General features: G+C 42.3%; 1 protein-coding gene across 1 annotated transcript; it reads left to right on the top strand.

The window, feature by feature from the left end:
- Window positions 1-5951: 5951 nt before the first annotated feature.
- On the top strand, window positions 5952-23563 carry ttll10 (tubulin tyrosine ligase-like family, member 10; the record flags this gene model as incomplete). The annotated part of the gene is made up of 11 exons (XM_080732819.1): window positions 5952-6289; window positions 7337-7462; window positions 7865-7983; window positions 9273-9393; window positions 11605-11708; window positions 13993-14164; window positions 15293-15464; window positions 20558-20698; window positions 21620-21736; window positions 21857-21950; window positions 22779-23563. 11 exons carry the CDS (start codon window positions 5952-5954, stop codon window positions 23561-23563), a joined length of 2289 nt encoding a protein of 762 aa, XP_080588945.1.
- Between the last annotated feature and the right edge of the window lie 3158 nt (window positions 23564-26721).

Here is a 26721-nt window from a genome sequence, read left to right as displayed (position 1 = left end):
GTATCGACAAAAAGCAGATATGCCCCAAAATGAATACATTTTGCAACATTTATTCCCAAAAGAATGAAGTTTCACTGCATTGTCCTTGCGGTTTTGGATGAGTTTCAAAACCAGTTTTAGTGAAACTCGACTTGAGCATATACCCATCTTGTATGTCTCACCTACGGTGGGATGGATCGGCTCAAGACCATGGGAACGCTGCTTTCTTTCACAGACCCCCCCCACCCCCACCCTCAATGCCGTTGTAATTCTGTAAGGAAATCATGAATAGTGGGAGAGAGAGAGAGAGACCCCATTGAAACAGGTCTTTCTTTACATTGTAACTTAACTCCATTCCTTCCCCTATAACACCTTGACAAGGAGAATCCTTCCAAATAATGGGTTGTGCAGGGACACCATTGCTGCAGGCAGCACCCCTGTAATTGCAAAAGTACTTCCTGGTGCAAGAGGCGGTTGAGATGACATGGGAATGGGCTTGTCTCCAAAGACACACAGCTCGCAGTGTCACCGCCCAGTGGCAAGGCCCGCCCATTGGTAGGTGCGCGCACACACACACACACACACACACACACACACACACACACACACACACACACACACACACACACACACACACACACACACACACACACACACACACACACACACACACACACACACACACACACACACACACACACACACACACACACACACACACACACACACAGGTTTGTATTACTAAACTTGTGAGGACAGCAATTTTATGAATGGCATTTCAAAATAGTTTACATATATTTTAACGCCAACCCTAGAGCCGAAAATAATATAGAGCTGCTGCTTTTGGTGCACTACACAGGCACACAGCTAGGTCATAATCTGGCACAACTGTAACCCCAACTCCTAAAGCCTCTAAATGTCTAATCCTAATCATATTTAATATGCTCCATATTTCTCATGTGAGGACCAAGAAAACTGTTCTCACAATGTCTATTTCTCAAATTCTACTATACTCATACATCGGCGCTCACAAGTATAGTAATACATGTACACACACACACACACACACACACACACACATACACACACACACACACACACACACACACACACACACACACACACACACACACACACACACACACACATTAAATAAGATATACTCATGTACAAACATATGCCCTCGCAGGTGTATGACACACACACACACACACACACACACACACACACACACGCACACACACACGCTCGCACACTCTTGGCAGATGGCGGGCTGAGGGATCGGTGAGGCTGTAAAACAAACCTGTTCTCTTTGTCCACCTACGCGGCACTCTGCACAGTGTGTCTATCAGATGGCGGCTCTTTATCAAGGTGTGGCTGACACTGGCTCAACACCAGCCAAACACAAAGCATTTCTGCACAAGAAATACACCTCCATAATAATAAATGGGGTGCCTCAGCCTGTAACGTTCCAAAGACCCGTTTCATGGTCGTTGCCATTTTTGTTCTCCAAATGAGGCGTTTTACAAAGCCTCATGAATGACGGAACAGGCTGTGTGGCTCGTGGCGGTATCTTACTTTGCGGTATTTACGGTGAAATACGTTTCGTAAGACATGAACAAGACTGGCGTAGAGGGTATATGCACGCCTCATGATGAGATGATCCATAATTGTATGGTTGCATGGATGCTTGTTAGAAAAGACGCCCCTCCCGGTCAATTATCAGGCAGTTGGGAGGAAGAGGAGATTATGGTTAATTGCCAATGTGGTTGGGCCTGGGCGGGTCCTCAGTAATCAAATCACTGAGACAGGGAGTGATTAGTGGATTTTCCATACTGTACGAGGAGACAAATGCCATGTTGCTCAACAGCATACTTGGCATTGCATCCAGTAACTTCAAAATATAACTTTTAGCAGTTTGCCAGGATAACAATTCGCGAGGAATTCAGCCAATTCATCCGAGTCAAATCCTTTTATGACCAATGACACCAACATGTTTTTCTTTTTTTTTTCTTCAGGAACTCATCTGCTTTGCATTACAGCCTGATCTGAAAGCTAATTTGTAGATACAGTAGTAGTTTGTTGTTTTTTTTACGATTTTATTTGTGGCTTTTCTGCCTTTATTGCGACTGTCAGGTCGCATTTACTATCAAAACCTCGACCAGCTGTCTGTCAGTCTGTCTGTCTGTCTGTCTGTCACACGTCACACTTTTGCCCTGCTCATATCTCCGCAACCGTTGCCCCGATCCATGCCAAATTTTGGACACACAATCCTTGCCTGCCAAACCACAACCTCCACTCGATTCACACATGACCCTCTGCTAGCGCCACCATGAGGCCGATACTTGCAAAACACATTTTTGGACGCAGCTCCTACAATTTTTGCCCTAAGATCACGCAAATCGGTACACAGTATGTCTACACTCATGTCATCAACATGGATCTGTCCCATATAGCGCCACCATCAGGCCGATATTTTCTAACACATTTTTGGACACTGCTCCTACACATGTTGTCCTAAAATCACGCAAATCGGTACACACTATGTCTACACTCTTTTCATCAACATGGATCTGTCCCATATAGCGCCACCATCAGGCCGATTTCTTCAAACACATTTTTGGACACTACTCCTACACATTTTGCCCTAAAATCACGCTGCGACCTGACGGTCGCTTATCTCCCGATTAGGGAGTCTTACTGGTTGATAGCGCAAGTGAAGATAGACAGGAAAGAGGGAGAGAGAGAGGTGGAGTGAAATGCAGCAAAGGTCGTCAGGAACGGGACACAAACCCGCAACGTGCTGTCAGGCATCATGGCCTACAGTATGTGGTATGTGCCTGGACCGCTAGGACAGCGGGCACCCCGACTGGCAGTGTTTTGACCTTAAACTATGTAAAGGAACTATTCACACATCCACTTGATTCGGATGCAGGTGGGTTGGACTGTGAAAACTGAAGCAATCATGAAAAATTATTCCATTATTCCACCCGCACACTGCTCTTGCTCAGCAGCTCCTTTTTATTTAAGTTGACAGACCTTTCTGCAGAAACTGCGTGGGCTCGCTGAAAAGACGCACAAAGTATATTTTGTACAGTAGAAAATGTACACATCCCTCATCCGAAGGACTTTAGCAGTAGCCTAATATAAATGGTAAGACAGAATTAATTTACCAGAGGAATCCACAGGGAAACCGTTTTATCTCAAAAAGCATAAACATTTGGAAAGAGAAAGGTACAAGCAAAAGTGCGTAAAGCTGAACAGGTTGAAGTTTGAACAAAATGTATAGCTCAAAGATTGTGGAAGTAGTAGGATGCCCCAAAAAAGTGTCGGAATAAATATAAATCTGGCTTGACTGACTGCTGATGCAGCAGACGACAGTAGACTCAATATTTTTGGAGCTGTGTGAAGCACAGGCTCCCTATACGTGGCCGTGTGGGTCTGTCTGTGTGTCTGTCTGTCTGTGTGTGTGTCTGTATGTAGCCTGAACTTCCTAAACTTCGGCACGCTACTAGTCCCACAGTTTTGCCACCACACACTCGCGCCATATGTCAAATCGACCGGCTTACTCGGGAATCGTGGGCTAGTAACTTGCTAAGAGAAAGGTTCAATAGTTTAATTGATATTAATTTATTAGTGAATTAATTTTCCCCATTGACTTATAATGGGAATCGCAAAAACTCACATTCAATTATTTGTCTCTCGCAAACCATAGGGGCTAGAGTTTCAAGACTTGGAGAGGAGGTTCATAATGATTTCAAGGATTAAATAAAAAAAAATTGTGTCATTTGGCCGCATGGTGGCGCCATAACACCCCACTTTACGTTTTGGCCTGTAACTCTTGAACCGTAGGTCGGAAAATTAAAAATATTTTTTCCCTGGATTCCTTGGGTCATGACGCATCTCCCCATATAGGCCACGCCCATTTGCGCCATGATAGATTTTCCGCCATCTTGAATTTTCTCCAAAACACACTTTTTGCTCCTTTTCCTACATATTTTCTTCAAATGTCACAAAAATCGGTACACATGATCCACACACACACACACACACACACACACACACACACACACACACACACACACACACACACACACACACACACACACACACACACACACACACACACACACACACACACACACACACACACACACACACACACACAGCTCCACTTCACACGGGTGTGATTTTTTCCTTTATTAGAGGAGCCAATACAACCATCTGCTATTTCTGCCAAGAGCATAGCATAACATATAGCGTCCATTTGGTTAATAATACAGTGATTTAGCCTACTTCTAGCCAATAATGTTAAAGAAATATAAAATAAATCATTCCTACCTGCAATTATAGGCTGTCAATCAAACTGCCAGAGCCTTTTCTTACCCTATAGTATGCATATATGTGTTTTGTGCTCATGTTGACACTTGCTTAAATCTATATGCTTTTGCAAGGCCGGCTTAATGGACGTTCTTTAGAAGACAGAACTATCAACGCTAAAGCGCAAGAAATCCAGAAGCAAAAGGCTGCTGAAGGAGCGCTAAAACGGTGAAACGTGCTGCGATTGCGAAGCGTCTATTTTCCGTGCTGCGCGCACCCCTGGTGAGGGTGGTTTTCTATGTTATTTTTTATATATACAGTATATATATATATATATATATATATATATATATATATATATATGCTTTTCTGCCTTTTACTGATAGTATACAGTGGAAATAGATGGGGAGTACACAGCGAAGGTCGTCGGGATTGGGACTCGAATCCGCAACGCGATGTCAGGCATCAGAGCTGGAACTCTAGGCCAGTGGGCGCCCCCGGTTTGGAATGAGTGGGAATTGTGCTTTTAGCAGCATATAGCTGTAGTGATATACTGTACTCACATTTCAGCACTGACCAGTACAACTTCAGCCTTCAGCTGTTTACGTCTGGATAGGTCTGAATATAATACGTTGGAAAGCCAACAAATCCATTTTGATTGACAGCCTGTTCTCATGTTACTCATGGGTTCACTGACGAAAGGATTACTGGCAATTAATATTGAATGGTGTTTAACGTAGGTCAGGGCCAATTCAGGACACTTATCCTTGAGCGGTATGTGTTGGGTTGATTGTATGGCTTGTTTTCAATATAATTAGTAGCAACTGTTGCCTAGGGGCCCATTGCCAGAGCAACCAGTGATTGTTTACACTGGTCTAGCAAGTGTGCCCACACTGACTGAAGATTGGCCAGTCGACTTCACCTCTCTGTTCTCCACTTCAGCTTGTAAGTTTGCCATTTCTCTGGTACCGAGCTCCTGTTGGGACTAGACTACGAGGCGGACTGCATTTGGGTGGAGGAGGGGGATTAAAAGTAGGTTTCATGCATTTTTGCTGACCGTGTGCTTGCTTCATGGGAAGTTGGAAGTGACCCTCTCCAGTTCTAGAAGCAGCAGCCAGTAAGGTCAGAGTCCACCCCTTGACAGCCAGTGCACAACGCCACATTCATTCAGATTATGTTCTGTATGTATGTTGAGTATGTTTTTGTCTTCTCATGTCTGGCTTGTCTGCTAACACTTGTTGTTTTAGGACTGATAAATGTATTGACTGACAAAACTATATAACTATAGACTAAAGCTTCAAAACTAAAATGAAACTAGAAAGGTGTGTGGTTGCCTATTTATAGGCTATATACCTGATGTCACGCCATACATGATGGCTATACGTAATGTGAAGCGTATAGCCAATCAGAATTAGATTCAAGCGTGTGCAGTATACAGCAGGATGAAAGAAGGCATCCCCAGTGCTCTCCTTTCAATGTACTTCAAGTCTATCTTGACTCAATCTACAGAATTGGATATACCTGGTGTTCTCTGCTCTGTTAACTGTAGGGCCAAGACACAGACAGAGAGGTCCACCTCTCCCCTTGGCTGACCGCCAGGCCCCAATGGAAATTTGCGATTCTCCCCCAACGATGTGGGTCAGTGGCGGAGAATGACGTCATCCAAGTGTTGGGTTGAGCCCAGCCCCGAGGGTGAAGCAGGGTTGACGGGGCTGCTGGAGGGAGACGCAGGGACGCGAGCGGAGGAGGCACAGCTCTCCTGCAGGGACAAGTGTCCTGCGGCGATCCGGACTCAGGGGGACACAGAGGTGTCAGGAGGACAAGATCCTTTGTCCCCAAAGCGCAGGATCGATGAGGAGGTAAAGTCAGAAGGACGTCGGGAGCAGGTACAGCAGGAGGCAACAGAGAGGCGTCCAGAGGGCTCCGGCCAGGGGAGTGCAGAGGAAGAGGGCAGGAGCAGTGATGGAGGGCCAGGTGTGTGTGGGGAAAGGTGGGCCGTCTCATGATTCAAACCACTACAACTGTGTGTTGCTTAAGGTCTTTACACACCGGGAGCGTGATTTAGCATGAAACGAACAATATAGTTGATGCCTTTTATTCACGGTGAATAATCTACTTAGTTTATTGCCACTTAATATTTGTGTTCCAGCAACAGTTTGAAAAACATACAGTATTTATAATATAAGTGATATTTGTTAGTTCTTTGCTAATTAGTTTTTGTTCAGTAACAGGGGATATCGCTGTGTCTCCTATCACTTACAGCAACTTTTAATCGCACCAACAACAAAAAACACGCTTCCAGTATGGAAGGGCCTTTGGTTTTATTTTTTGTACAATCGCATGAGCTCAAACAGGTCATCTAATGTAATTATCAGTGAAAGCAACAACTTACATTAACGATTTGCAGCATTTGAATTAAATTGAAAAACAAATTTCCAAAAAATGATTGATTGCTGATATCGGTTCATCTTTGTGTGTGTGTGTGTGTGTGTGTGTGTGTGTGTGTGTGTGTGTGTGTGTGTGTGTGTGTGTGTGTGTACACACAGGTACACTTGTAATAATACTATAATTGTGAGGGCCAAATGTCCCCACAAATATATAGTAGAATTGGAGAAATAGACAATTTTGCTGGTCCTGACTAGTAGAGAAATGGATGATTTATGGTTAAAAAAAGATATAGGGAGTCGGACTTACAATTAGGAAAAGATTCAGATTGTGGTTAAGGCCAGGATTAGACATTTGGTGGTTAGGTTTAGGGGTTGGGGTTGGTCTCATGCACTGGAAATGGCAGATCTACAGTAAAAGCCCACAGCTTGTAGATGGGTAAGAAATAGCCAAAAATGATAAAACAAAAGCACCGTTCCTAAAATGACGATGACGATATCCTCACAAGTACAGTAATAAGTGTGTGTGTGTGTGTGTGTGTGTGTGTGTGTGTGTGTGTGTGTGTGTGTGTGTGTGTGTGTGTGTGTGTGCGTGCGTGCGTGCGTGCGTGCGTGTGTGTGTCAGGTGTGTGTCTGGTGGAGCGTTACTTCAGTGTGGTCAGCAGCAACAGGAGAACCACGTCCAGGCGAGTGGAGGAGCTCTCCTACCCAGACAGAGAGAGGGAACCCCGGGGCTCTGGGCCCTTCTATTTCTTCGGAGGAGCCAACGGGGCCCAAATGTAAATACAAGTCCAAATCACTCTGTTTTTGCACTATATGTTTGGTCTCATATTCGTTCAAACAATAAAGATGATCACTTCCTAAAACAATGCCTTAATTGAATAATTTCTTTAAGTAAAACTAATAGCTGTATAACTTAGATAATAGCTATAACTATAGCCTGTTGCCCCTATTTTGGGGCATGTCATTATAGGGTAACATTTTCCAAAATTTCTGAAACTCTCAAAACATTTCAAACATTAAAAGAAATGTGCAAAAATCGCAGATCTACAGGTAGATTGGCTATTTTTGACATTTCATATCCATGTATTACAGCTAAACTGCATGATCTCATGACCTGTGGATAACAGTATCTGGTAACTGGTAAGAGTAGAAGTGTGATGGATTTTCTCTGGGTCTAGAGTGAGCGATTATTGCGAGAGCAAAGGATGGAGGCGGATCTACGACATGCGCAGGGAGGATTTCAAGCTAAAGTGGTGCGAGACCAAGTCTGCAGCCAACTACTACAGCTTCAGAGAAGGTAAGCAGTCATTGGTGATGTGAGTTGACACCAAACACACTTTGTGGTAATTCTATACATTACACTCCCTTATAGTAATTACAGTACCCTGCTTTTCCCGCACATAAAACTGGGACACCTCACACCTGGTATTTTTTGTTATACTGTACACTATCATCATCGTTGCTGAACGTTAGCTCTGGTCCATAGGAGTTCTCCTTAACGCTATGTGACTCTTTGGGCATTTGTTTCATATCGCCGTAGCACAGTCTCTCGAATTTAATAAAAATAAAGAATACACTTTTGCTACTCACCAAAACAAAGTCTTAATGTTTTGAAAGCCTACTCTCTTTGGTGGAAAGACTCAACCCCCCACCTTCCATGTAAAATACACTTTTTGTGTTCCTCCACCCGCGTCATCAGCACCCACACCCTAGGTGGGGTTGGCGATAGGGCCTCTCTGTGGTGAGTTTGCATGTTCTCCCCGTGTCTCCTTGGGCATAGGCCCTCACACAAAAACATGCAGTAGTCCTGGTTTCTATACTACCCCTAGCCAGCCGGGTGCTCCCCAATGTCCCCTGGCGCAGCAGGGGGAGAGCGGAAACCAGGACTACAGGTTAGGTAGTCAGTCACCGGGTGAGAAAAATGGGTTGCAAAAATCGTGGGATAAAAAACATTAAAAAAAATATATATATACACTTTTTGTCGAGAAAAGAAAATATTCCACTGGACGGATTTCTTTTTTAGTTACTCCAGTGCGCCACCTACAGATCTTGTCAATGGCAATTTTCTGTTTTACAAGGGAGGTGGGGGGCTGAGAGTCCAAATGAGTCACAGGAGAACTTCTATTTCTATGGAACAGTACTGAGCTAGGTGAACATCCATACATCCCCACATCATCCTATTCCAGGATGAACGTTTGACAAAATAGCAGATCTACAAGTTCACAACGCATTGCAATGTGACACGTTGTGGGCTGTAAGAGATTTGGTGTAGAGGGAAAATCACGGGGTAGCGTTTAAGAAAAGTGGTTAATAAAACAAGATAGGGTCTAATAACGGCATGGCTTCCCTATGCAATCTGTAGCTAACATGGATAGCAAGTTACTGTACTACTGTAGGCGTGATGTTTATGAACAAAGCACCAATGATCTGCTAATGTGCTGACAAACACACGCGCGCGCGCGCACGCACACACACACACACACACACACACACACACACACACACACACACACAGTACTATCGGGTTGCCTGGGCCCATCGGCGTCATGCCATAAAAATCTGAATTCCATCCATGTTTGCATCCAGGTAAACAGCTGGTGTTCCAGATTCCCAACAACAAGGTTCTGACCACTAAGATCGGTCTTCTCTGCAGTCTCAGAGAGTATGAGCGTGTCAGTGCCAAAACCAACCATGGTCAAGGGCAGAGGTGAGACAACAAATCCACACAAATAGTACAGCTCTCCTCTAGTGCAGTGTTTCTCAATTTCTTTCATTTCAAGGTCTCCCCTTAACTCTGACAGTGTACAATGACGGGTTCATTTGGTTCCATTTGTACACTGTTAGAGTTACAGACTTGTATGGGTCAATTTAGACCCCCTAAAGGAACCCATAGAGTACCTGGAAAGGCTGGAATCCACTTTGAGAAACACTGCTCTTGTGGATTTGACTGAATTTTAAAATCCATTCTCCAAAACAGGTACACCGGTTTCATAAGGGAGGGATGAACCATTATCTGTCTCTATTGTTACATGTCGTAAGAGAATACTGTGATGTTTTGAATTTCGGTCAGTTCTTTTTCTCATTTGCACACTAATGGCTTCTGGTACTGTATCCCTTGGCTTCGATAAATAATGTTCACAATGGTAGCAAACATCTCGGGGCAGAATATAACAACTTTCTGCATACAATGTGACAAGATTGTGGTGATGTCAGGATATTTCTGGAGCAACGTATTCCTTGGAGCAGAGACCTGCTGTTTACTCAGGTTTCAGTGATGTGACCTGCTTGCATGAACTAGCTGTAGGCGAGTTTTTACTGAAGGCAGCAATATGGTAGTCTAAAGTACAAATTGACCCCAGATACTAGAATCAAATTACTGTTCTAATTCACGTTGACTTCTCACTTGAAAACTATTTACTGTGACTACAAGATTTTGAAATTCTTTACATGATGAACTTACATCTTAACCATTGAGCACCAAAGGAAAATCACATTTTCACCTATAGTAATAGCTGGATTATAAATTAAACCATACCTTTAATTTAAATCTTGGAATCCAACTATAGCCTTAAAAGGGATCATTCTGCTTTTTTCATATTTGAATTTTATATCACATCCCATGGTTCTTTTCAAATATCAAGCTCAGGTCACATGGTGACACATGAGCTTGTAGATCTGCTTGACATCCTTTATTTATTTTTTATATTTTTAAATGACGCCTTTGGTTTCAAAACACTTAACAGATAAGAGGAAAGCCACACAGGCGTGACCGTTCTACATAATTCATGGCCTCCATTCATACTTCCCTGTGGTCTGTAATAGGCCTGCAACTATTGATTATTTTCTTAGCAAGTATTCTATTGATTACATTTCTGCTATTATATATTTTTTATATATCAACGAATTGATTAACCACTAAAGCGTTATTTTATACTTTAAAATAACGTCGACGTACTACGGTGGCATGCAAGCATTTAGAAAATAGCAGAACTACAAGCTCCCAACGTGTCGCAATGCGACTCTTATATATCATCTATTTTCACTACAGTAGTTAGCCTATCAAATCCAAACAAATAGAATTTTGAAACCTTTTGCCTATAATTGTCTCCGCCAAGCCGAAGGCATGACAGAGACTATGTTTTGCACCCTGTCTGTCTGTCTGTCTGTTTTGTGTCCGTCCATGTGTCCATCTGTAGACAGCTAATTTCCGGCACCGTTGACTCGATCAATGTGAAACTGCACACACACTCCCTGAATGCCAGAGCAGAACCTCTGCCCTGAATTCTTCACATGGGCCCGTTATAGCGCCACCAGGAGGCCGATCTTTGCAAAACATATTTTTTTTATTACTCTTACAGATTTTGTCAAACATCACATACATTGGTACACACTATCTCTATAGTCATTAAACCAAACATGTCTGTCGGATGTTTCATATTCCATCCTGATTGTCTTCCAAAGTTTGCAGGAAAAGTTTACCAGTCTGTTTTGAACAAAACCTCATATCATGAACGCAAATTTCCATTACATTTTGCATGAACATTCTCACTAGGCAGAGGAAGAAATGTCACCCTTTTCACATTGGCATGTAATAGAACCACCAGCAGTTAGATTTTAGCACGATTTTTTGAAAAAAACAAAAAACTAAAACTTAAATCATGAACATCCGATTGCCGTGAAAGGACTAGGTACAAATTGCAAACTTTTCACATTATGACCCTATAGTGTGCCATCAGGAGGCCACAATAACCTACCTGACCTGGCGGAGACCTGTGCTCCAAGGAGCACTTTTTTATAGTTATGTTATGAAATTATTGCTTATTGCTTATTGATTACATTGATTAGTTTGATTAACTATTGCACCCGTACATTATTCATGGCCTCTAATGATAATTCCCCATTATGTGCTTTGTAGCAGGAGACTGAAAATGGAGGATTTCTTTCCTGAAACATTTCGCTTGGATGTGAAGGATGAGAGAAAGGCTTTCTTTGCCCTACAGGAAGGTAAAACATGGCAACACAGTGCTGCACAATAGCATGCTGATGCTATCACACTGGTTAAACTAGATTCTTGTTTTGTGAGGGGGGCGTTCGTGGGAAAACTTAGCAAGAGCTTGTTCCAGTCGTTGATTTTGCAAAGAGAACAGAAATTATGGAATTTGCCTGGTGATGTTAATGTGACTGTCAATAGTTTTCTTTGCCATAACTTCTTCGATTGATAGAAACATTTAGAAGCGTGTTTTTTACATCAACAAATTGACACATTTAAAAACAATAATTGACTAAATCGATGGATATGATACCATGCAATTACTATATCATACTTAGAAAAAGTGATATATTTTTTTATTATAATCCATTAAATCAATTCGTTTGATTAACTGTTCCACTCCTCGATGATGATAAGACGATAGATAGCAACCTTGCTGAGCGTTTCATCGAGGGGTTAATGCACTTCACCTCCCATAAGGCCATGGGAAACTCACCAGCGGAACAGGTTGCCATGGCCACCAGTCAGAAGAGGGCAGGGCTGAGACACAAAGGGAAATGTTCAACAGGCTCCCAGGCCTGTACACTATGTTGCTATTGGACTGTACAAAACTCACTCCAGTGGCCAAGCTTGTAGCTTGCAGTGGTGGAGGAAGTACTCAGATGTTGTACTATCCTAATTACCGTATTTAATAGGACTAATAATAATCTAAATTCAAATCAAAGATTGATTGATTGATTACATCTACAAAGTAACTTGTAAAACTAAAGCTGTCAAATAATTGTAGTGGAGTAAAAAGTACATTATTTGACCCTGTAGTAGATGTAGTGGAGTAAAGGTAAAGTATAAGAAATGGAAATACTCAAGTGCAATATTATAACAACATAATAAAAGTACCATAAAAATGTACTTAAGTATAATACCTGAGTAAATATACGTTACTCTCCACCACTGTGAACTGTATAACACTCTAGTGACCATACTTGTAGCCAGCATGGGCACAAGGAATGGTTCAGCGACAATGCAACACTGAACCATACAGTTTGTTTTGCGTGTTGTTCAGTTCACTGAGGCCCGAAACCCTCAACGTTATGTCAATATAACATATGAGGTACGGTAATGGCGAACATATGGTTATCTGAAAGTCAACACAAAACACACAGTCACCTTTGTCATCTCTGGGAGATGAATGCATCTGTAGAACATGTACAGGACGGTTCAGTCTCAGATAGAGCTCACCTGAACAGATCAGTTTAGCAGACTTTGCTGCCCTCCCTCTCCCGAGTGGTGTAAATGTAGGGGGTGCTGGGTCTGTGCTCTTGTCATGCACTGCTTAGCATGTTTTAAGCGACTTTGAGTACCTAGAAAAGCACTATATAACTGTACTGTATGTATTACTAGTAAGACGCCTCAGGGCGACAAGCGACCTCACCCTAAAGGGCGAGGCCGCGCCACAGTGATGTGGACATCAGGGATGTGGACATCAGGGATCTCTGGAAACACAGGGATCTCCATATCTCCAAATATGGGCATAAAGGGATTTGTTACCCCTGGCATCACAGGGATCTCTCTAACAGGGCATCATAATATTGATGACATCAGGGCATAAAAGGGATTCTGTTACTGTGACATCACAGTGAAGCCAGAGCGTGAAGTCAGAGTGGCAAACCCATTCTGGTAGAGTGGTTCCCCTGACTCAGTGACATCAGAGCATGATGACATTTGCCCATAGACCGTATACACGTCTACACGTGTACGGACAAGCTGTGACGTTTCTCATCGTAAACTGCGATCTTTGGTCGCAATTATTATGCTACGTTTTGAAAATGTCCATGCAACTTTATGGGGGTGAAATTAATCTCCAATAACATAACTAAAATAGCCTATCTATCGAGACAAAACAGTTAGTTGCCACACACAATTTTCAAATGCTTCTGCTTCTGTACATCAGAAGCACTAAAACAGTTCAAGCCTGTTAAAGCGTACAGTATGTCCGTCTCCCCTCCACTTACTTTGCGTAATTAATAATTCCTACTGTAAATCAAATTATATAGAGTAGATAGCTTGCTGGTTAGCAGAAATAGAAATTCAAAAATATATTTTAAAATATATTTTTGTTAGCGGAAATGTTAACATTCTTTGTACTATTTCTGGGGGCGTAATTATAGACTCTATGCAGCATTCAAAGATTGAGGAATATTTTTCTGGTTTGAGAGACTATAACTAGACTATATTGTAGAGAGGGCTCTCATTAATTCTTACACCCCGGCCCCTGGGGCAGACTTACTATACTGCTCTGCCTGGTTGCTACAGTAGGTGCGAGCAGCATGTGGATATGTAAGCCCACGGGTCTGAACCAGGGGAGAGGCATCTTCCTCCTGAGAAGCCAGGAGGACATCACCACCCTCAGACTAATGCTACAGGATCTGGAGGACAGCCAACAGTACAAGATGCACCTCCGCCAGCCTCAGGCACGCATTGTACAACAGTGAGTGAACAAATTCTTCACATTTCAACTATTCTTCTGTACATTCCATTTCGAGGATTCCATGCAAATGATTCCATGCCAATGAAACCAAATGGAGCCTTTTTGGTTCCTCCATTTGTACATTCTCATTCTCAGAGATGGATAAATGAACACTGAGGATTTTTCAGTGTAGATTGGGTCCCAGGGATAAAAAATAAAATGGCGGGCTGTGGCCTCATGCAGGCGTGTCGCACCAAATTCTGGGCCCTGGGTACAAGGATTCACTGCGGGCCCCCCATGAATGTTCTTCATAGGGGGAACTGGTAACGCATTATATTGTGCTTTAAAGCTGTACTGTGGAAGCTGCTCAACTAGTGGTCAGTAGCGGTATTGCTTTTTTCGGCCGGAGTCGCCGCGGACCACCGGAACGAGGGTCCGCGGACCCCCGCGGCCGTCGCGAGCACCTCCGCCTCGCCGATACGATTCCCATCATTTTTAGACCAGGATTGAGGGAGTAGCAAGCAAGATTCCTTCACCAATGTAAACACAGTTGCTGAGGGAAGCTACTTCCTTTAGAGACAGCAAGACTCGCTGTGATTGGCCGGTGGTGTATGATCAGCGCTGTGATTGGCCGGTAGTGTATCATGTGGGAGATGACATCATTTTGCCGGGAAATTCTCCCCCCCTCACAACTCATAGAAAACATATAAAGAGAAGGCTTCAGAAGCTGAAAATAACAGAGTGGGGGTTCTAAAACTTTAGCGATTTAACAGTTAGGACAATTTTAAGATTTGTTTTATAAAAAAAGTTACATGGTATAACTTTAACTACTATAAAAATAGCAGATATACAAGCTCACTGCGAGCTTGTAGATCTGCTATTTTTAAAAAATCTTGAAAATGTGTGTGAGCTAGTCTTTGAATATGTGTCAGTAGTGCTCAAATATTTTCATGTGAAGGACCCCCAAAATAATATGTATTTGGCCACGAACCCCCATCTCAAAATATTTAGTTCCAGGGACCCCCCCAGAACAAAATCTGAGTAACAAATGTACGCTTAAAAAATACATATATTCAAAGACAAATTTTCACGATTAAAAAGAAATAGCAGATCTACAAGCTAACAACAAATGTTTCCTCTTGCCCACAGGTACATCCAGAACCCACTGCTCCTGAAAGGGCGGAAGTTTGACGTGCGCTCCTTTCTGATGATTGCCTGCACAGCACCTTACATGGTCTTCTTTCGCCATGGCTACGTACGACTGACCTGTGATCGCTACGACCCCAAATCGAACAATCTGTCTGCCCACCTGACAAACCAGGTAGATTTGAATGCACAGCACTGACAGCAGCATGGAACAGATTTTGAATGAAGGTTTCCACAGAGATGTCAAGCAGACTGGAGAGCTACAGTATTAGATGAGTACCACTATTTTGCAATCAAACTGTTGATGTACAGAGCTACATCACCGATCCCCAACCTGCGGGGCGGGGCCCACTGGTGGGCCATGAGAATATTGTAAGTGGGCCCCCAAATACTTTTATATTCAATAACATAACAAAAAAAAAATACCTTGAAACATTGTGATACAGATGAGTAGGAACTTAAAGTATACTTTGTTAGTTCCATCGACACGGCAGCCGTGTTAAGTGGTCAGATGGGTGTTCCATGAACGCTTTAGAGATTTTCAAGTGGGCCCTGATCCAGAAAAGGTTGGGAACCGGTGACACCAGATCAGAAATGGAGCTCAGGCTGATAGTCTTACCTGATAGTCTAAAGCAGATATGACAACCTGTTCCATCACAGTAGTTTTGAGGAAATACAGTATCTCTGAATTTCAAGTTTTAATGACCTCATGAACTGGGAAAGTGAGATCTCTTCATGACATGCCTTGATATTACATGGACATACTGTATAAATGATTACAGTTGAACATCGGGTTGTACTGGGCTGGTGACAGTTCTGCACAACAATGAAAAAGGGAAGAAGTGATACAATTATTTCTTCTTGTATTTTACTGGAAACTAGGCCAGCTATGTTTCCTTTTTTGAAGTGAGGCGAGGACTTTCCTTGAAACTAACTCCAGTACAGGGCAATGCTCCAAGCAACCTGGATGAGTGGTTTTCCAAGTGGGGGCGTAGGGGGTATACAAATATATATATATATATTATTATTATTGTGCCAGTACCAACATTTAATAGTTCAAGCAATTGAACATAAACCCTACTGTTCTGGGGCGAACATTCAGTTCAAATAACAGATTTACAAGCTTACATGTTGCAATGCAGCGAGTTTTGAGTTTGTGGATCAGCTCGCAAAGACATTTGGTGTTGAGGGAAAAAAAGAGCAGACCTAATATACAGTCCTGCGGGACCACGATCAAGTAAGTATATAGTGTTTAACTTTTACAATATACACATGACATAATAACGTTTGGCCTACTATATATCACAGCCCTGAAGTATTTTACCTTTACCAAAGATGAACACTTCCAATCCTAACTACTGTAATGTCATGATGAAATTATGGCCAATAATTGGAAAATATGGAAAAGCTCATTTGATTTAGCATCCAGAGTGATTAGGTGAAGATGGCCTTTCTCATTCAGGCTTATCTCCCGATTAGGGAGTCTTACTGGTAATAATAATAATTGTGGTACCTTAGGGGTGTTGACAAACATACCTGTCATTCATAGGGGTTTAGTGTCTTGCTCAGGGACATTTCTTCCAGACACAGACTGGTTGAGTTGAGGGTCAAACCGGCGATTTCCAGATGTCTACAGTCATCAGTCATCCTTTGGCCACAGTAGCTTCCTGTAATAGGTTGGCATGACATAACACATATCGTTTTTTTCATCACTTGTTGTCCATTAAGTGAAGGTCGCAAGTTTACTACCAGTAAGACTCCCTAATCGGGAGATAAGCGACCGTTGGTCGCTTATCTCCACAAATAGGCCAAAAGTTTGTTTTACCAATTATTACACTCTATGTGAACATTTACATCAACAAATCCCAAGTACTATGCAGAACGACCCATTTCAAGTTTTTAATGTACAACAATATTTAGAAAATAGGTCTACAAGCTGACAGTCCTCGTCCCTTATATTCCCATAGGTTATATGGAGATCTCAGTGTTTGTCAGTCCTTGTTCATTTATGCCCATATATGGACATCTCTATATCTACTGTAACAGTCCTTGTCCCTTTATGCCCATATATGGAGATCTCTTAACTGTAAGTCCTTGTCCCTTTATGCCCATATATGGAGATCTCTTAACTGTAAGTCCTTGTCCCTTTTATGCCCATATATGGATATTCCTGATGTCATCAGTATATGAACATATATGGGCTTTCTGATATGCCCATATATGGAGATCTCTTAACTGTAAGCCCTTGTCCCTTTTATGCCCATATATGGATATCCCTGATGTCATCCGTATATGCCCATATATGGGCTTTCTAATATGCCCATATATGGAGATCTCTGTATCTCCATATATGGGTATAAAAGGATACTTCAGGTCTGACATCAGGTTTGTTTATATTGGGTTGCTAGGTTTGACATCACAAACTCTATGGGCCATCTGACCTAGAAATCTATATTTGGGCATAGATGACTCATCGTGACCTCATCACACGTCGACCGCACGTGTGACGTGCGGTCGACCGCACGTGTGACCGACGGACGGCCGGTGGAGGTTTTCATACTAAACTGCGACCTTACGGTCGCAATGAAAACCGGCACATCCTGTCCGCGTATCTCTGTCTGTACGTCACGCCTGACACTGTGCTTCCCGACACATCACTGTGACATCACACGTGACATCACCTGTAAAAGTCCATCTATGGGTATTCCTCCAGAATCCCTTTTATGCCCATATATGAAGATCCCTGATGTCATCGATATACATCACTGGCCAGATGGCCAATACATGGCCCATATCTAAGTGGCTGGTTCAGATAGGGATCTCCATGTATGGGCATAAAAGGGATTGTTTTGATGTCATGGGCACCACTCAGAATCCCTTTTATGCCCATATATGGAGATCCCTGATGTTATCAATATTAAGCCCATATCTAACAGGACTTCATAATGGGAATGCCCATATATGGAGGAAGACAGCCCATATCTGTGTGGCTGGTTCCGACAGGGATCTCCATGTATATGCATAAAGGGATGTACCATTAACAGTACTGGATCTCCATATATGGGTACCACAGGGGTCTCCATATATGGGTAACTGGTCCGATATACATCACTGGCCAGATGGCCAAGGCAAGACCCATGTCGCCCTGAGGCGTCTTACTAGTTGAATAGAAATAGGGAGTCTTACTGGTTTAACGTCATTTCACATGGGGGTCATTCCTAGTATTCAGTGCCATTTGTGTCCCCATGATATAATACAGCATATCTCGTAAAATAAGCAAAAATACGAAAATACAAAAAGCTTATCTTAGACTGTTTAAGGTTCTCCAACATAGGAAAAATATTTAAAAAATACTCAGGGTGAATGAAATATAAGATAATCACTTTGGTTTGAGTAGAAGTAAGCTAAATGTCCTGTCCCACCTCATATTTACTCAGCTTCAGTTACAAATATAAGTAATAAAATTCTAACCAAAAAAAAATAAAAATAAAAATAAATAAATAATAATAATAATGATATATATATATATATATATATATATATATATATATATATATATATATATATATATTATTATACATATATATATACATATATATATAGTATGTATTGTATTCTAATATTCTCACCAAATGTTATAAATTGTGATTTATGTATTTTTTGTTTCAAATCAATGCGTGTGCCTCAGTTGACTGTCCCCCCTGTAAATGTCCCAGGGCTGACTAATTCCTCTAAGGGCCACATGACTTCAGAAAGTAGCATACATTTTTGATAGGAAATCATATACCATAAGAAGTGTAAGTAGCATGGTTAAATTTGCCTTTTTATCAATGTTTTAGGTTACATTACTGTTGTAGTCAAGCATAACATGTCCACCCTGTTATGTTTAATATGGAGGAAATTGATACATTTTCACAATTCTGAAAATATGGTTGATAAATATAATAAGAAACTTACTCAGTGTTCCCAATGTGCTACTGCTACCACATTCTTCATTAGGCCTACATGAGGAGTAATAAAATAAAATAAAGTCTAAAGATGTCCCCCCTGTTTACAAATCTGTACAGAGGGGACATTTCTTGTCCCATTCATGTGTGATGCTTTGGTCAAAAAAGTTTCTATTCTAGGCTGAAATGGCACTGTTTCTTTCTCCCCTATCACTATTCGGGATGGTGTTTTTTACTGGTGTTTCAGTCCGAGTGTGGGGAAAGGGTGCGTTCGGAAATGCGCACCGGACTGCGCGGGCGTTTATCGTGGGCTTGCCCAGGCCTTACGGCCTGGGCATAAATATAACGATTGCATTCACCACGGCTTCGTAACTCGCGCGGCGCTCCGCCGGCCGCGCGGCCCTGGCCCGCTCTTCGCGGCCACTCGCGCCTGCGGCGCTCGGGGGCGAAGAGCAGGACCAAGGTCCGCTGGCCTTCGCGCCGCTTGCAATGTCGTGGACAATAAAACGAGCGCACCCTTTCATACACTCTGACTGAATCACCAGTAAAAAACACTCTCTCATCACTATTCACCTTACTTGCAATGCTGGAGCTTGTATGGCTGGCGAATAATTTCTCCCAAATGTTTACACTGTCACTTGCAAACCCAGCTGAGTAGCTGTATGCTAGAAAATTATACACGTTGAGTTGAGTTGAGGGGAACGAACCTCCAGGCTGATGTATAGCAGATTAAAAACATGGCAGACACGTAGGCGACAACGCTCTGAGCTGCAATGTACCAAGGTGTGCGTGTGACCGCATAATCACTGTAGCAGCATTGTATGAATGTGTAGTAGGCCTACACCCGCCTACACAGTGATGTACTGTACTGATGTAAGCAACACAGCTGCAGCCTAGCCTGCAGCTAATCAAACCAAATGGGATTGTGTTAGATTTTAGGTGGCTCAGTCAGTCTCGACCATGCATGCTCTGGACGGTTACACGACTTTACACAACCCCCACCTAAAATCTAACAGGCTGCAGCTGTGTTGCTTACAGTACATTACTGTGTAGGCGGCGGGTCAGGTGTAGGCCTACTACACAATCACATATTATGCTGCTTCAGTGATTATGCAGCTTGACAAGTTTTTTTCTTTTTTTACCCAGCTGTAGCTGAAGTATAAAACTAAATCAGCCTAGTAATATTATGCTCCTTTATTTGAGTTATCTTCAAAGCAATAGTATTGTATCATCACCCTCGACCCTCCTAGCCTACGACCCTCCCTCCAGCTAGCTCTCACCTGTTTGTGTGTCTCTTGCTCCCCCTGCTGGCTCTTTGTAGTGCATGCAGAAGAAGCATCCTTTGTACAGCTTGGTGAAGGAGGACACAGTGTGGTCCATGGAGACTTTCAACGCCTATATCAACGACAGGTTCAGGGCTGCCAAAGGCCTGCCATTGGACTGGGTGATGGGTGCCTTTGCAGTGAGTTGTGTAACTCTGACCAGTAAAACCACTTAGTAGCCTATATTGTAGCAGCCTAATGAGTGTTGCTCATTAAAATACTAATTGTTTTTTATGATAATAAACCTAAAACATGTATAATATGCTTAGTGATGTCTCATGTAAAAATATCTATAGGCTACTGTATTATGTGCACACCAAAATGTGAATTCTTGTATGTCTGTGATTTCTGGGTAAACATTTCAAACTTGTGATGAGCATTTGCCTGTACTTCATTACTTGATTTTACGATTATTTCATGTCCTTGATTAATTGTATAATGAAAAGAAAGAACCAGATTCATCAATTATGAAAATAATGGTTAGTTAACTTGTCACTTGTTTGATGGATACATTAAAGGAGTAGTTCAACCCCAAAATGACTTTCTATTGATTACTCAACCCAAGGAGACTTGAGTTCAATCATATATTTTTTGTTGTTGTTGTTTTTGTCACATTCCTAAGCCAATAATTTGAGGAGACTCTTTGTAGGCCCATTGATACCACATGCATTTGGGTCTCCATCCAGAGGTAAATCTATTATAATCAAATTATTGGCGAGGAATGCGACAAAAACAAAAACATATTATTGAAGTCTCCATGGGGTGAGTAATCAAATACATCGCTAGAAAAAAGGTCATTTTGGGGGTGAACTACTCTTTAATCAAACACAGCTTACAGTAGAATGAGAGAGAGCAAATGTTTTACATGAGAGCAGTCCCATTCAAAAAGTAAGCCCGAACCCTGGCAGTGGTGGTGGTAGATCCATACTCTAGCCACTGAGCTATAGAGGCTAAAATCTTATTTTTATTTTATTTTTATTTATTAGGCTAAAATCTTATTTTCATTTTATTTTTATTTATTTTTTTGGTTAAATGATTTGTTTCTTTCTCTCTGTCATCAGAAGCGCATGCAGCAGATTATGACCCAGTGTTTTCTCGCGGTCAAATCCAAGCTGGACCGCAGGCTGGGCATATTTGATCTGTTTGGCTGTGATTTTATGATTGATGAGGAATTCAAGGTATTACTTATGATAATTATATATTTATTTATGTTTTACTTTTTACTATTTTTACAAAAGAAAATGTTTGTGTGTCTATCTTTCTGGTTGACCAAGATCATCTTCATTTACCCTGAAAAGGTCTGGTTATTGGAGCTGAACTGTAACCCAGCTCTCCACACTAACTGTAGGGTCCTGAAGGAAGTGATACCTGATGCTGTTGTGGAGACTTTAGGTGAGTGCATAATTTGGTGCTATTTTCTAATCACAATCAATCCTCTTATTTTGAACTCCTGCTGATAAGAATGCAATTCAGGTTCAGGTTCAAGTTTATTGTCACATATATCCATGCAAGTATAGATACGATGAAATACTTGTGCCAAGAGCACTCTCAAGAGCACTCTCAGCCATATTACACAAACGTATGTAGACCCACATACCATGCAGGCCACATGAGAGATGCGTAACTAACTATTTAAGAATATTCATAGAACACTTTTAGAGCACTTTGTTGCAACCGTCAGGTCGCAGTTACTATCAAAACCTCCACTGGCTGTCAGTATGTCAGTCTGTCAGTCCGTCAGTCTGTCAGTCAATCTGTCCGTCACACGTCACGTCACACTTTTCCCCTATTCATATCTCCGCCACCGTTGCCCCTATCCATGCCAAACTTTGCACACACACTCCTTGGTTGCCAAACTCATTTCTCACATGGCCCTCTTCTACCGCCACCATGAGGCTGATTCTTGCAAAACACATTTTTAGACACTGCTCCTACAGATTTTGCCCTAAAATCACGCATGGTACACAGTATCTCTAAAGTCATGTCGTCAACATGGATCTGTCCCATTTCCCATATTACCTCCCTATTGGCTACCCTTCTAAAGTTTGTGTATGCGACCTGACGGTCTTACTGGTAATAGCGACACTATTCACTGTTTGCGTGGTATACTCATAACACGCATTTGATTTGCTCATTTGTAAAATAGAACTTGATAGCCTACGGTGTGACACCCCTGAACCTGCTTGCTCATCCTAACCCCATTCCTTCCATCTTCATTAGATCTAACCCTTGAGATCTTCAACAAGTCTCGCAGAGGACAGCAAATCCTACCCTTGGCCAGGCAGAGGGAGTTTGTGCTTCTGTTCAATGGGGAATCTCCCCCTGCTTCTGCTTTGCCTTGCCGCAAGAGGAGAAAAGGTCGAAAGAAACCGAAGAGAGTGTCTGACCTGAAAGCCAACAAGAAGACGCCAAACTCTGCACCAGAAAAGTGTACTCAGAGGAAATCAAGAGAAAGGAGCCAAATTACATCAACAGCTTCCTCCGAAACCTGTGTGAGTCAGTTGGTGGCTGCTAGTGCAGAGGACAGTTCAAATGCTGACTGCCCCGCTGCAATTTCAACCTCCACCGTCCATCACTGTGTTCCAAAAAATGAACACCTATCAATGCATGCACTTCGAGATTCAGCCGCTAGCCCGTTGGTCGATCCAAAACCACATCTTGTAGCTAAACCTGTGGAGCCCCCCAAACACCACCTGCGTTTGCACAAGTCACAGTCTCAGCCCCGGACTGAACTCAAGCTGAGCAAATGCACCTGGCTTCACCTCTCAGGGCCCCCAGTCCACCTCGGGCCCCCTGAGTCACTCCAGGAGATGAGTGATGTCACGTCGCTTTCAACACCGTCTCTGAGCGAGGTGACGAGAGTCTCCTCTCGCTACTCACTGTCCCGCACAACACGTTCTGTGTGGATGGAGAGTCCTGAAAACAGACATGGACCTGATCAACAGGAGTGTGGAGAAGAGTCAAGGAACATAGGGATCAACGTGAAAGACAAACTGAAACCATAATGCCTCATAATGCAGAAATCCAACATCTGCAATGCTTTAATTCTAGCATAGAACTGATTACTGTGTTCAATCTGGATAAATATCAGGGAGTGGTTAAGAAAACAACATGTTAGTGTAATGTGTTATTAAAGTATATAATAAAGTGTAATCTCTCTTAATAATGATTATACTTTATGGCATTGCATTGCTGATGAATCTGTCAAACATTTCTCTGCTATTTTTCAAGATTCTGACATTGTTTAACCTTTCTTTGTTTTGAAATGTTTTGCCTGCTGTGGCATGCTCAAAATGGGGATGCCAGTGGATAATGGTAACAAATAAAGTCAGTCTGTCCGAAAATGAAAATGTAATTTTCAACAAATCTATAAATGTATCTGTCTATCTTTTATCACCGGATGTAGCATGACCTTTTTTCTGCAGCTGCAAATGGAGCAATGAAAAGACAACCACAAACCACACCATACAGCAGGGTTCGATAGCGTCTGTAGCTGTAGGGGCGAGGCATTGTGGTTTGTGCTTCACGTGACAGAAACAGATCAAATGGCCCGTGGACTCTCCTCCTGCCTCAAATAAGATTCCATACAAATGATGAATACACAGACATGATTTGTGCACTCATACTTCATGCCCACGCAACACATTGCTCTAGCTCCTAACCACCAACATTAACACAAGGTACAATTGTGCCGTGGCAATGGTTTACTGTTATGACAGTAACCCCTTGCCTCATGGTTTCATAACAGCTTATTACTTTGCTTGACACAGTCCACGTTCAGGTTCTGCACATGTAAACACAGGCATTACACTTCCACCGTTTTGCCTACATGGTCTGGTCTTTCCCAACGGCTCTGTAAATCTGTTGCTTCACCTGCAAGGTGCCTCCAAAGACAGGCTGACAACATCAGGAGGATTGCTTGGAAAACATGAGGGGAATGCCTGCTCAGCAGCTTAATTGTTTTCTGATTGCAATTGTTCAACCCTGTTACCATGACATTGAGGTCAACTGTGTCTGACAGTCAATGACAACAAAGCGTGTCTCCTCCTGACAGAAGTTAAAGTGACAGCACGTTGCCTGCTCGAGGCTGTGTTTGAAAAAACCCAAGTGAGGAAGCTGCTTGGTGCCCTGCACTGAGGCAACAAACAGGAAGGAAGAACCAAGCTGGCTGGCTAGCAACTCTGCTTTGACACCTCTGTCTTTCTTGAGCCTCCATGGACATGCATTTGGTGGCGAAAAGAGGAAACTAGGGCTTAGCCTCAACCCCCTCCTTCCCTGGTGCAGAATATCCTCTTTTGGTACACAATACCAGCCCCCGTCGAATATCACGTCTCTTTGGTGTGGATGAGTCACACTGGACAGATGGTACTCACTGTGTGGAGAGACTGGAGCTAAAGGTACATTAGGAGTCACTGCAAGGCTTTGAGGAGTGGACACTTTGGTCATGGGATGTTGCAGTGTGACCCAGAGCCATACTGGGATTGATGAGGTGGGACCTGACGAGATTGAACTCCTGGAACTTTCTGGGGACAATTTAGGGTAAGGAAAATATACACTCGTAATGTCATTCAGGCAATAGTTCATAAGTTTATCTTATACATTTTATACAATTTTAACCCATGTTATACGGGGGTTGTTTTGTTGACTTCAGTAGAAAAGGAAGTGGTAAATAGCTGTGACGTAAAAGAGCAGTGTGGTTTGATAACAGCCATCTTTTGTTTCAACTTTTGTGGCTTTCTATGACATTTGAATTTATAATAGCTGTATCCAATGCCCACTGTATGTACCACTAAGCCTTATGCAGCCACTTTACACATCTGCATTTTGCAGTTTCAAGTGCTTACACAGCTCTTCATCAATATCTGCTTGCTGCTACTTGTCTTTTTCGGTTCTGATTTTGTTTTACAAATTGAAATCCTGTCTGTTCTATTATGAACTTAAAAGATGCAGGGGTATACAAGTTAATTGAAATAATCCATCTATTCGATGGATTTATCGACAATTGATCATTTTGATAATCGATTCATAATCTATGCTTATTTTGGGCACAAAGTATCAAATATGGTTAATCGATTCATTGCTTTGTATATGAATATACCGTTTGAGAAAGTTTACTTCTAGATTATTTGATTAATTGAAAAAGTACAATAACGTTAAGAAAATAATAGATAGTTGCAGCCCTAGTAACCAGACAGCATCCAGATGATATCCATTGACACCAAACAGCCTACCGAGGCGGGACAACTAATTAGTCTGTATTTACACAACATGAACTTAGGAAGTCAGTGATGCAGCAATGATGTGATTAGAAGATTGTAAAGGGACAATGGGTGGTGGCTCAGCCACTTAATGCACTTACCACATGCTCCATGTGAGCTGCGAGGACCCGGGTTTGAATCTCACTCCCGTGGCTGGTGTCATGTCTTGCGTGTCTCTCCTCTCTTTGCCCTCGGTTGCCTGGCACTATCTGAGCTATCTGAATATAGCTGAAAATGGCCAAAAACTAAGTAAACAAAAAAGAAAAGACAATGGCCTTGCTGCGATTCCTTTTGTACAATAAGGAGTTTAACACAGAGATCATCTGTGTCCCCCAGTCTCATTTCTGAGACTGGGGGATTATCAGAGGCTAATAGCTGTCCATATGTGCCTGAACTGTAATGAGGAGTCGAGGACCGTCTGCCAGCAGCCATACTCACACAGCGCTGTATGCACCTACACTACAGTATAAAGCAATCATGATCTATGCTTGAGTACTGAACTGTATATGTACACTTACTGTACAGTATAGGCCTTGCACTCATACACACACATGTATCCAAAGAGTGTGCTGCAATCACAGAGGTGAAAAGCAACCAGTTTACACATTTGGTTGAATGTGCAGCATCACCATCTCACGAGTCACGACTGCAACCACCATATGAGATAGATCTGTGTGTGTGCAAAAAAAGGTCAGATGGTGCAGGTCAGCAGGCGATACACTGACACACATTAATCTGATTATGTCTGGCTGTCACTATATTGTCTGGCATCAGCTAGGGGGGTCACAATTTTTGGTAACTATACTGCAAGCCAAGTAATATGGTAATTAACATTTACAATTAAAATCTTACACTATAAACAATATGGTCAACATAAAAGGCAAGGAAACAGAAAGATGAGTAGT

This window comes from Nannobrachium achirus (assembly GCF_963921795.1).
Source record: "Nannobrachium achirus genome assembly, chromosome: 9".
NCBI lineage: Eukaryota > Metazoa > Chordata > Actinopteri > Myctophiformes > Myctophidae > Nannobrachium > Nannobrachium achirus.
This window is presented reverse-complemented; position numbering and strand designations above follow the sequence as displayed.